This window comes from Larus michahellis, chromosome 9 (assembly GCF_964199755.1).
Source record: "Larus michahellis chromosome 9, bLarMic1.1, whole genome shotgun sequence".
Taxonomy (NCBI): domain Eukaryota; kingdom Metazoa; phylum Chordata; class Aves; order Charadriiformes; family Laridae; genus Larus; species Larus michahellis.
In genome coordinates, this window is record NC_133904.1 from 39,851,476 (window position 1) to 39,864,080 (window position 12,605).

At 35.7% G+C, this 12,605-nt stretch overlaps 1 protein-coding gene across 10 annotated transcripts in view; it reads right to left on the bottom strand.

Moving 5' to 3' along the window:
• Nucleotides 1–12,605, bottom strand: part of STAG2 (STAG2 cohesin complex component) — a 78,576-nt gene that overhangs the window by 29,202 nt on the left and 36,769 nt on the right. For all 10 annotated transcript variants that reach the window (XR_012589177.1, XM_074601822.1, XM_074601823.1 and 7 more), the window contains exons 2-8: nt 11,622–11,766; nt 10,243–10,321; nt 8,936–9,097; nt 6,333–6,429; nt 4,883–4,959; nt 3,118–3,322; nt 897–1,048 (exon numbers count right to left, since the gene is read on the bottom strand). Coding sequence is in view for 9 of the 10 variants with exons in the window: in XM_074601822.1 (XP_074457923.1) it covers nt 897–1,048; nt 3,118–3,322; nt 4,883–4,959; nt 6,333–6,429; nt 8,936–9,097; nt 10,243–10,321; nt 11,622–11,665 (816 nt within the window). In the remaining variant the exon portion in view is untranslated. The remainder of the gene's footprint in view (nt 1–896; nt 1,049–3,117; nt 3,323–4,882; nt 4,960–6,332; nt 6,430–8,935; nt 9,098–10,242; nt 10,322–11,621; nt 11,767–12,605) is intronic.

Below are 12,605 nucleotides of genomic sequence, written 5' to 3' on the forward strand. Positions count from 1 at the left end.
CACATCACTGCCTTTTCTGTGTATTGATATATTACTTATAACAGGACTGGTCCTGCACATGCATCTACATTTAACGGGTGTTTAAGAGATCAGTCTCAAACTGCAAGATCTTTGTGAGATGAACAGGACACAGAAGTTGTTAGCTCATCTGAATCGTCAAGAAAGTAAAAATATTAACAGGTAAGAGCACAAAAGTTGAAGAGCAAAGGTGAAATGTCTCCTTTGTTCATAAGAAGGTTATTTCTAATGTCTAGAACAAACAAACAAAAAAAAAAAAACCAAACATCAGTTCCCCAGAAATAAAAAATTCAACCTGAATGAATTAGGGCTTTCAATAGGACAGCACTGTCAGCAATGAATCAGCAAGTCCCTCTTACACAAAAAGAAAGAAAACAGAAGTAGATTGCATTTTCAGTTTTGATAGTGTTTTCTGTAGAAGAAAAACCCTTATCTAAAGCCTTTAAACACACTTTCTGCTGAGATCAGTATTGACATAAAAGCAGCATTTTGCCCCACGATCACAGGGTTCTTCTCTAGAAGCAAAAAAGCAGGTAATGTATGGTAAATTTTGTCACATATTTGAGCTCTGTTTAAGGAAACTAGTCAAGAAATACAACAAAAATTATCTATTACTGATTGCAGTCTCTTTTCCTAACTTTACTTAGACAGCACTGTATGAAAATTTAAGGAGTCTACATTTACAGCTTTTTACAGAAAAGCAGATGGTAAGATGCACCTTTTCAAAGTTTTTCAAACATTAAACACGAGCAATTTAAAGATTTAAACAGAGGGGCTAAGAACTACCTTTACAAAAAAACCATTACAGAACAAGATTAATTAATTGTCATTTATCAACACTCATCCTATGCACAACAGCTACAGACAGTTGCACTAACCTCCTTTCTTTTCTGTAGTAAGAGTTCCAGCCTATCATTAGCTCGTTTCCCAATTATTTTATTTCGTTCTGCTTCATACTGCCGTTGTGTATTGTCCATGTTAATACTAAGATTTAATGCCACGTTCACTAAAGCAGTCATCAGCTTCATGGCTACAAAAAAAAAAAATGAAAAGGATTATTTTAAAGTTTTTTAATGCTAAAAGCATTATTGATGAGTTGAGATACAGGGTATGTTTCCCCAAAAAATGAAGGTGAAATAAGATTTACAAACAAAGTCCAGAGCAGACTGATATTACCAAATCATTCAAACACACAAGAAGTTTCTTTCTTCAAAAGGAAACGCCTTAGACAACCAACTCCATCATATCACACCATTACTTTCCCCTCAGTTTAATTTTAATGAGGGCCATTTTTTCTTTAAATGTTCCTTTATTTGCAGAAGCAGACAAAGGACACTAGCCAAGTAGAAGCCAGAGACCTGACGAAAATGTAACATACACTTGGGTGGGATTTTTTTTTTGGTGCTTTTATTTCTGAATCCACCCTTTTAAAATGAGCACAAATAGGCCTATTCCAGAAACCAGGAGGTGGTCAATAATATACTTGCTTTTCTTAAGAACTTCTGTAAGGGCTCGCATTGGCAGAGCATTCGCAGAACATTATTAAGCATGTAACATTAGCATAAAGTTGATGAGTAAGGCATAAAGACATGCAGATAAATTGAAGTATCATCACACACTGTGATCTCCAAGGATATCAAAATGAAAAGAACAAGTCTGAGCTAATCATAGAAGCCAAAATTACAGTAAATAATAGTAAATATGGATACAAGGATTTTGTTGGCCACCTCTATCCCATATAAAACACAATCTTCAAGAATACAAATTGTAATCTCACATGAAAAGCACATGTAATTACACAAAATCAACAGAATCTATTACTGATGTGAACAAATGCAAACAAACTACTGATAAAAATTATTATGCGTGACAGAAATTAACATGCAACAGGGCAATTTCTACAACTTTTATTCAGGAGGAACTCAAAATTTAAAAAAAAAAGGTAAACTACTTTTTTGAGAACTAAAATTTGTATTAGTCATATGGTACAGCAGTCAATTTGATGATACAGCAGAAACAGTATATTCTCCTGAAATAAAAGGGTTTCTTCCTCTCTCCGTAATGAATGCCTTGGCTAGCGGGAGTCCCACAGCGGCAGCCCGATGTGCAGTGTGCTGATGGATACTCAAGGAGATGATCCATGAACAACTGGTCAGATAGTCAAGAATTGAAGCTAGCTCTAAACTAGCCTGTTCCGGCGAATAACAAGAACTATTTCCAGTGTGGCAAAAATTCGGTTTCAGGTACAGTCTAAATTCATTTTGTTCAGACTAAAATTACTATAATAAGCCTTACGTAAGTGGACTGCTGCACAATGCCAACTGAGACCCTGCTTCATTAATCAACACAGATTTAGGACTTCCTTATCCAAAAAGCTTATTCTCCATATAATGTCCATATAATGGTATATTTATTTTTATATTTATTTAAACCACTCCATACTTAAATTATAAGGAATTTCTTTGTAATTTAACAGACTGGGGGGGGGGGGGGGGGGGGTAGAAATTCCCATAAAAAGGACAATTACTTAAAACCATACAGAATTTTAGTGACTGTATTACTGATGAAGCATTCTTTAAAATTATTTCTAATGCAAAGAACAGAAATGCTCCTTTCAATTACATTGTGCCATGGCCTCAATATCCAGCACAATTTAAATTTGTAGTACAAATTGCATCCAATCTAAAATACTACTCCCATTTGACCTAATGACTTATGTCAACTGAAGTTGACATAAACAGGTTCAACTGCATTTGAGGTTAAAAAGATACCTACACCCTTATTTTGACCAAAACCAAACTTATAGAATCAACTGAAAAGTCTCCTTCTATGTACTTTTTCTACTAGACTTAAAGCTAACCAAAATTAAGTACTAGACAGCTGGTAAAGAATGCTTTTAAATAATGTGTTTTTCAGTAATGCAAAACCAAAAAAGATAAGAACGCTGTATCAAAACAAGTTGCATTAGATAAAAACCGTATCACACAAGGAAACATGAGCTGAATGTCAAATATTAAGAAGTTCAACCAGAACAATTCTTTCCTGTGCAACAAAAAGCATAAAATGGAAGCAATACACAGATAAATATAATCCACTGACCTGCCAGCGTGCTAGTGTGCCGAAATGCTCTGACTTGTGAGTCTGACAGCCCCGTAAGGAGTGAAATGACAGTATCCATCATATATTCATCATATATGATGCTATATTGACATTGCCGGACGAGTACTCCAATGAACTCACAAAAACTGGATTTGAACTTCTTCCACTGGGGACCAGCCATAGTTAGTGGATAATCTCCACTATCCTATTAAAAAACAAAGAGGGAAATAGGAAACTCTTTCAAACATCTTAAAAGCTATTTTATTAAATAAAGATTAAAAAGAGATGGGTACAACTTTAAGCCAAAATCTCCAATGCTACAAAAAAAATACCTCAGAAGAATGTGATTCCACAAATACGCATCTACTTTGCAACTCAGGCTTGTTATATGCAGAAACAACACTCTGCAAGTCCTACCATAAAAGCCGCACATAACCACATATACTAACTACAAATTTCCTCTTTCTATCCTACTCTCTAGAAAAAGAACAAAATAAATTTAAAAAAATCATATCCCTTACAAATCTCCTCCAGGTTACACTAGAACATAAGAACCCTCACAGGAACAGTTGACAGGTTTAGGAACACTCAGTTCAGGACCATAATAAAGTTTACAGGGAGATACTTACATATCAGATTGAAAGATTCCTGAATTCATAAAACAACCTACTATCACACCTGGAAAATAACAAATGTGTGTTCCTATGCTAATTTGGGAACCTTTACAAACAATGGTAAAATGACAGGGGCGGGGGGCGGAAATTCAATTGACAATCATTTGTGTATCAGTGCTTCTGTGATCAGCTTCTTCAAGAGGCTAAACAACATTACCAGCCAAAAATGAAGAAAGTAACCATGAAAAGGGATTAGAAATCTGAGAGCTGTTCATCAGAATTCTGTTACAAGGAAGAGTGTGCATAACATAGTGATGAAACACCCTGAACAAACAGTCCCAGCTGAAGCTTTATAAATGCCATACAATTTTGCCTTATAGTAATTAAATCTATTTACGCACTGAGATAGTTCTAAGGAATACTAAAATCCTTTTAACATATTACATTTTCCCCTCTGTTAAAGTTACCCATGTTTTTTGGATTTTAATTAGGTGGGGGGAAATTATTTCTGTATTAGACAGATTTTGGGAGGAGGTTTTAAAGATACCTTTATGTTCTTTGGAACACAGGGTGAAATACCACTCAAAAATAAACCCACCAAAAAAAAAACCAACCACCCAAAAACCCGGTTTACCTCATTTACCCCAAAACTCAGTGGAACAGAAAGTTAAGTGACAATTTAAAGGGAAAAAAGTTATAACCTCCATGAAAGGCAAAACATTACTCTTCAACTGAAGAATAATCAAATTTAGATCCCCACAATTTGTAGATTAATGAATGCACAGAAATTAATTTAGCAACCATTTTAAAAGTTAGATGACTTAAAGGCCTGACATACACAGCAGGAAGGGGGAGGCATCCCACACAGCTCCACAGTAGTAGGAGTTCCCACCATGCAAAAACTGAAAGTCGATACCGATTTCTTAAGCCATTAATAAAACAAGTTATATACATACAGCGCTTTACTTCCTAATCTTACAAATTCAGTGAAATAAGAGTTCAAGATTTTAATTCATAAAAAGTCCTGTCATTTTTGCATCTGACCTTACCCTTGAAAGAAACCTGTAGCAACAAGATCCAGTAAGATTAGAACAGGTTAAAAAAAAAAAAAAATGAATATCAATACGTTATCAGCACTTCATTAAATTTACCTCATCAAATTCTTCAGTCATTTTTCGGATTATTTCAGAATTCTGCATATGTCGGAACATCTCTGCTGTTACAACTCCTACAATTTAGACATTAGATTATTAGCACTTCCAATATGAGGTAGATGGCAGATGACATGCCACAATGTACGTGCTACAATGTAAAAATGACCAATTTTCAGCTAACCTACAGGTTATACATGTATTTTTCAAGAAGTTACACATTTTTGTTTTAGCATCCGTGTATAACAAGCGCCTGGCACCGATACCTTTTATATATATATATAGACACACACGTATATATATACACACACATATACACATATGTGTGTGTGTGTTCTTTATTATTATTCTTTTTTAAAAGTGTGTTTGTGTGCATGTACACACACATCTAGAACTTACTCATTCACATGTGTTCAGACATCGAAGATACTTGTGCCAGACACCTCTTCATCAGCCAAGAGACTACACTAATCTGAAGTGACCTTTCAGGACTCAAGATTCTAAATGGTATGAAACAATTTTGAACAGTTCTATTGCTACTTATTATCTTCTGCACTGTAATAAACACACTGATTTCATGCAATTTTTATTTGTCTTAGCCTCAAATTGTTTGAGTGTAAATGCTGATATAAAAACAAATAGATCTCCTAAAGTTTACCACAACTATACTGCAAAATTCATGACAAGGATCATCTCAGAAAGCATTAAAAGATTCTGTAGTTTTATCTGGTCGCAATAATCAAAAGGTCACTGCTCTTGAAAGCATGGATAGCCTCTGAGGAATGCTGTTAGCTTTCTGGAGATTTATGCACTTTAAAAGTTTAACAGGACAGAGAGAGACGCTTGAGTAGAACGAATTACATCCAGTCCTACTCTATCACACACAGTGACACCGCAGGGTAAGTTACCTTCTCCTCTTCAAAAGGAGGAGGTGAGGGGGACAAGAATGGAGGATATGGAAACGAGGAAAGAAAACCAGAAAATATGGAAATACAATCTTACTGTGGACGGGCTACCATGAAGCTGTCCATAAGATCTTTTAAATCAAGCACCTCTGCAAGGGCTATGAAATAATCTCAAAACACTCAATGATAAGAATTAGATGAATCCAAACTATAATTCCAAGACTGAACAAGCTAAACTATCAACATGAAGAGAGAGATGTATTTCTGAAATAACAGCAGGAGCAGAGGAAGATGTAGTAATTGTTAAGTGCCAGTACTGCATTCTCTCTGGGATCAATATAAAAGGCTTAATCAGCATTTTAAAATATAGTATAATATTTCTAAATCTCCAGCACCCACCTTCAGAAATACTAGCTTAACTACAAGTATCTAATACTGTAAACTAACTGCAGGGATAGAGCAGTCCTACAGCACATGTAGTAAAAAAGCAAAGAGTGACAATTATACCATATTACTTAAATGGATGAGCAAACATTCAATCTTACCTTTGCAGCCTGAACACTGAATAAAGAAGTTAATGAGATCAAGAAGTGCTATATCTCTGTCATGTTTGTATGACTCTATCCAGTCATCCACTACAGACTGAAAAGAAACAAATATAAAGGCACATTTTAGTTTTCATAAATTGAAGAGCGTTATTTAACTGCTTTCCAGGAAGTGATTCTTGTTCCTTCCAGAAATAACTTGAACTCTGTGGTTTTTTATACATAACAAAATGTTTGAAATGATCCTTTACTACCACCATTATCACCTTTCAAGGAAATAAATCATTTTATGCTAAAAACACATACAAGTACAAAATCGACACCTAAACATAAAGCACAGGAATACCATATAGTCCTACCACAACTTTTTTTGAGGGAGAATGCAAAAATTATTGGTATATTTTACAGAAGCAGGTTTTCCCCTTTTTTTTTTGTTTCACAAACTAGTGACACTTCTCTAAAGATACTTATTTAGGTGTTCAGTTCCAACAGCTAAAACTCACTACGCTCTTCAAAAATGTTGCCCCTTTGATGAGCTGTACTCCACGCACAGAACAGGATGAACGGCACTGCACTATGCTGCACGGACATTAATTACTCCATAGTCACTAAACCAAATAGGAACAAGGGCATTGTACTAAAAAACCTTAAAGGGAAACAAATTAAGAGGAAACCTGTGATAATATTTTGAGAAAACAGAATTTACACGCAATTATGTTTAAACCACCCCTGTGTGTAGTACAAACTGTCTACTGCAGAAATCATACTTCATACAATTGATTTATTAACACAGGCACAAGAGACTCATTTTAGTATCAAGCTCTCAGTTTTGAGGTTTTTAATATGTTGATACCTTGCCCTAAAATCTAGAGTAATTCTAAATAAATAGAGATTATTAAATAGTTCAGAACTTCCGAAAGGCAACTGGACTATGCAGCATCTCCAGTGCTTCCTGTCTGTATTCCTCAGTGTTTCACAGGCAATAATGCTGTGAGGACAAATAAAACAGTGCCATGCAGAAAAATTTCTGATCAAAGATACAGCTAAATCTGTCTTCCCTAAATTTAAGATTGTTTATAAGTACGATGCACAACTTTTGCCAGCAAGACACAAAAAATGAAAAACTCAAAGTGAAACTGTCATAGTCTTCCCCAGTACGAGCAGAACCTACAAACTAGTACCAATCTGATTGACCTGTCGGGGGGGACGAAATAATCTAGGAAACATCTTAAGTTAGGCTTATAGAGAATGTCACTGTGCAAGCCCAGGATAACGCTAGGAACGAGACAAATATTAAGCAGCCTTGTTTTTAGAGCATTGACTAAGATTCAGTCTGTTGGCCAGGCACTGATTCCCTAATTCAACAGAGTCATCAGACCTGGCAAAGGTCCATTTTGCTCTTGGAAAGCAAAAGATTTTGACTTTTAAACAGCTAAAATGGCATGAAGATACAACCACTGATAACTGGCTGAAAGTGTAGCGCACACAGCAACAGTTAGAAAAGTATAGTTTTTCCACCCGCTTTGAAATACGGCAGAACAAAACAAATGACGGAAGTATCAGAATTTCTCTGTGCAAATACATCAAAGTAGTCTATTCTTTTCTAAAAGCATGCGCTAATTTTCTGCCAAGGAATTCAGGCTATAAGGTCCCCAGCTCTAATGCAGGAGCCTGCAAATCTTGAGAGGACTGTCCGTAGACCCAGCTTCCCGCCTGCAGATCACAGAAGCTGTAAACTCTAGATTTTCAATCCCAAAGATAGTCTTTCCTCCAGGCTGCTGAGGAGTCACATGAGTGAGTCAGCAGGAAGGCTTCATGGCTGACAGCCTTCCACTTTAACCCTCTCACCACTGCAAGATTCACACAGTTAAGCAAATGCTTTGCTGATTTAACTGAATTTAAAATAAATTTTTTTAAAAGCACTAAATTTCTTAAGAGACTGACTTCAGCCCTATTAGTAAATGCAATGGAGCCAGTGCCTAATGCACAGGCTTTTAACAGGTTAAAACTTCCTGACCCAAATTCCACCCACTTGGTGTGCTGCAATATCCATTAGCCAAGTCAGCTTGGGGGTGGGGGGGGAGTAGCACTTAAGTTGTAGCTACTGATTTTACTTTGGGTGAGAGAGAAGATGCAATTCTTTCTTTTCAGATAATCTAAACTCTGGGAGCATCTACAAACTACAGATTTCTTGTTAAGTTCAATGACAACTATAGGCATAAACCACAGTTGTATTTAGTTACAGCCACACAAAAAGGCCTCAGAAGTCATATGAACAAAACCAACCTTTCTTCATTCAGTATACCAAAAAATTCAGTTTGAATCACGGTTTGAATTTCTTCATTATGTTTGTGACAATTCATACCCAACTTTCAGAAATGAAAAATCAGCTTGTTAAAATTAAAACCTTAACATGCAAAAATCACCTTTTAAAAAAAATCTTAATCTACAAATTACTACAAACTATTATTACAAAAAACCTACAAATTGAAGAAGTTGTTTTACTACTTTAGGCTTCATTTTATTAAAATGTATCTACAGGAAAATATCGCTACATTTAAATGGTATATTCATCCAAGTCACAGAGATATCCGAAGTCTTACCTGCATAGCACTCTTGCCCATTTTAACTACCTCAAACAGCATCATGTTTTCCACACCATTCTGTTGGTGATGTCCATTCATCCGATTTGGACCACCAGGTTTCCCTCCTCCGTTTCCACTTTTCCCCTTCTCTGCTGGTCCTTTTTTTCCTTTTTTACAGGTCTGCAATCACACACACACGCGTAAGAAATTTTAATTGTGCATTATGTAGTAATTAAAAAAACTGAAACTACTACTCAGCACCATGACAACTATACACAAGGCCTTTTGTTTTCAGGAACCAGATTCAAAATCCAAAGTTGAGAATAATAGCTGATCCTAACTGATGCAAAGATCGACAAGAATTCTACAGATTCCATTTCCTCCTTTCCTCATTTAAAATCTTCTAACAACTAAAATTGTGATTAGTGACAACATATGACACAAAGATTTTTCTCATATTTAAACTGTAAAACAGATTATACAGATTTTATTTACAATAGCTATGGCAATTCCTTTAACACATGTCGCAAAGTCTCTTCTGCAATTCATTAACCTTTTGGGTTTTTTAATTTGAGCACATGTTGGCAAGTGAGGAAGTGCAGACAGGTGTCTTTGTATCTGATTCCCCAAATCAACTGTGACTTACAGAAAGAAGAAAAGAAAAAATATTTTAAACAGAAGTTAAACAACTGTTGTACAAAACTATTTACCACCTCTTACTAGCTGGGCACTCTGTACCGGTACATGGGGTGCCTGGCCAGGCAGGTGCAGCAGCCCACCCGTGGGATGTGGTGGTGCCAAGTGAGAGGGCAGGAGCCACTGAGGGGGTGTGGGGGGGGTGTGGGGGGGGTGGAGAGCCAGGACATCTGTCTGATGAGGGGAGAGAAGGGCTATTAACTGGGTTTAGACCTCTCCACTCAGGTAGTGAAACATCCAGTCTATGACCTATAAGATAAACCCTTTTAATTGAATTATCGGTTTCTGTTCACTTTTCAAATTAAAAGACAGACAGAATTAATGACACCAATCAAAACAGACTGCATTAGCACCAAATTTAAGTATACAATGGAACACATGCAGAGAGGTTAATCAAATCAAAGTTAATCTTTTTCTCCCCCACCTCCCTTATGCCTTCATAGCACTAAGGAAATATCATGAAAATACACAAGATGAAGCATTTCAATGCAAATAAAAACATGAATTCTTTTGACAGAACACTCGCTTTTTCACAAAATATTCCTAGCTCATTCAGCTTCAAAGCAAGTGCTGAACTCTTCAGTTTGTAACAGCAGGAGTGTTTCAGTATCCCTATAAACTGAACATACTTTTCCTTTGCCTTGTTTTTGGTTTTTTCCTTCAATATCCTCAAAGTCTGTATCGGAAGAGAAGTGTGTTTCAGACTCCCTGCAAGGATAAAAAGACAAACCATTTACACATTTCATCAGGAACATTCTTAAATATACTACATAAAGTCACATTGTGCTCTCAGTCCAGTAAAGCAACTCTAACAGCAAAACCGCCGCCACCTTATGTTTAAGTCTACTGTGGAGGAAGAGATCAGAGCATATCCTCACGCTCCCACCCTGCCCTGCCTCCTGTCTGAAAGGAGCTTTCTGCCTTTTAAGATGTGTTTTGCTCTTTCTGGTTCTGTTGACTACATGCTATGGTACGGACTGAAGTCTCCAACCCGGGGTGGGGGGGGAGGGAGGGGCGGGAGGGGGACGAGAAAGGAAGAAAGAAAAAGGTAAGAAATATTTATTCCTCATAACTTCCTAGGCGCTCTTGTTTTCACAGGAAAGAACAGAACACAAATTCCAAACATTTCACTAAGCAATGAACTGTACTGACAGAGTAAAAAAAAAAAAAAAAAAAACATTATAAACAGCTGTAAAAACAGTATTTCATAATAAAACATCTTCTGTTTATTTCTCATTAAAAGAGAAAAAAAGCCACGAACAACCTCATTGATACAAAACTGTATCTTTGTATCTTTTAGATTTTATACCAATTCAATCCGTTTCAACACTGTTGAAATGTATTTATGACAATTTCTTGACAATTACAAGGTAAGGAACTGGATTCTTTTGGTCTGCTTAAAACAATCACTTTATTTCCCTGTCTAAAATGTAATCTATACCCAAAATTCAAATGTCTGTTTCTTAAAAACTGTAGGAATACTAGCAAGCTAATAAAATGATGTCAAAAACACCAAGGATTGATGCCTGAGGGAAGCCAAGACTCTGGCTTTAACCAAAGCATGTCATTAGGTATTTTAAATATTAGGAAACCTGCCCCAGTTATTAAGGGCAAATACCTCAACTACTTCCTCTCTATAAAGAGGCTTTAATGAAGGAAACTTTTTTTGGTGTTCCTAACCAAATATTTTCTTAATCAAACATTTCATTTTGAAAGAAAAAACCTGAGATGTACACCACAAACAAAACTGTGTCTGTCGCAATGGCTTCCTACTTGCAAAGTTTAAAAATTGATTTAAAATAATGAAGCAGTTCTAAAGTACTTAATTACTGCCAAATACTTAAGAATTCAGACAATGCTTTATCAACACCTCAGTACAAAAAAAAAATGTAGAACCCTATTCCCTCATTTTGTTTCCTTCTTTCCAAGGGAAAACCAACCAGATGTATTAACACTAAAAAGAGTTAGTGCATTTAAAAATGAAACTACAAATTCTTAAAACACTTACTGAAGGAGAGTAAAATCAGTTGGTATTTCTGGAGCTGCTATCATTTCTTTATCATCTTCTGGAACACCACTGTATTAGAAAGATATTCAAAAACCAGTCTGAAGTACAAGCTTACTTTTCTTTCTTCCTTTGTAGTGGACAACTTCTACAATAAAATAAATAAATACAGTGAAAATTTTTCCACATATGAAGGGATTAAAAAGCTGGAAACACAGAAAATTTAGATCACACCACCTTCTGTTTCCAACCAAGCTTTTTCCTGTTTAAAGATTTCATATTTTTGACTCCTCCCATGACCTTACTAGAAAGTACCTCCACAAATCTTAAAAGCATCACAGTAAAATAAAATACAAAAACATTTGGCAAAAAAACATTTTCTGCACAGGATGAGAAAACTAGAATGGTTTTCTTTAACATCTCGCAAGTAATAGCTTTTCTTTCTAAATCCATACTAGATTTAAGTTTGAACTGTAACAGCACGCACTGCAGAGCCCAGACTTACCAACATTAGGATATTTCTGGTTAACCAAACCAAAACCAGATTTGACGTTCAATTTAAAGCACCAATATGTGTACATTTAAGGACATTATGCATACCAACTTTGTATCTCCAATTTGTAGAATTCCATGACATTTTCCACAAGGATAAGCTCTTATAACAAGTTCTTATAACCTAGCCACCTGTTTCACAATTCCCTGTCTTGCAGACTTGATAAACCAGGCTTACAACAGTTTTAACATTTACAGCATTTGACAAGATTATAAAAATATCAAGGAAGATAATACTATCCACGTTATAAAGAAAAACATTAGAAACAGCATAGTGTTTTGTAAGATTGTGAAATACTTGCTTTTCAACTTAATTATAGTACTGCCACCTATTAATAAGTGTTGTTATTTATCTAGTTTTCCTACGTTTAAGGGGAGAAAAGCCTCACTTCATACTTTAAATGTGAGATTTAACCATGCAGGCTTAAGTTTCCT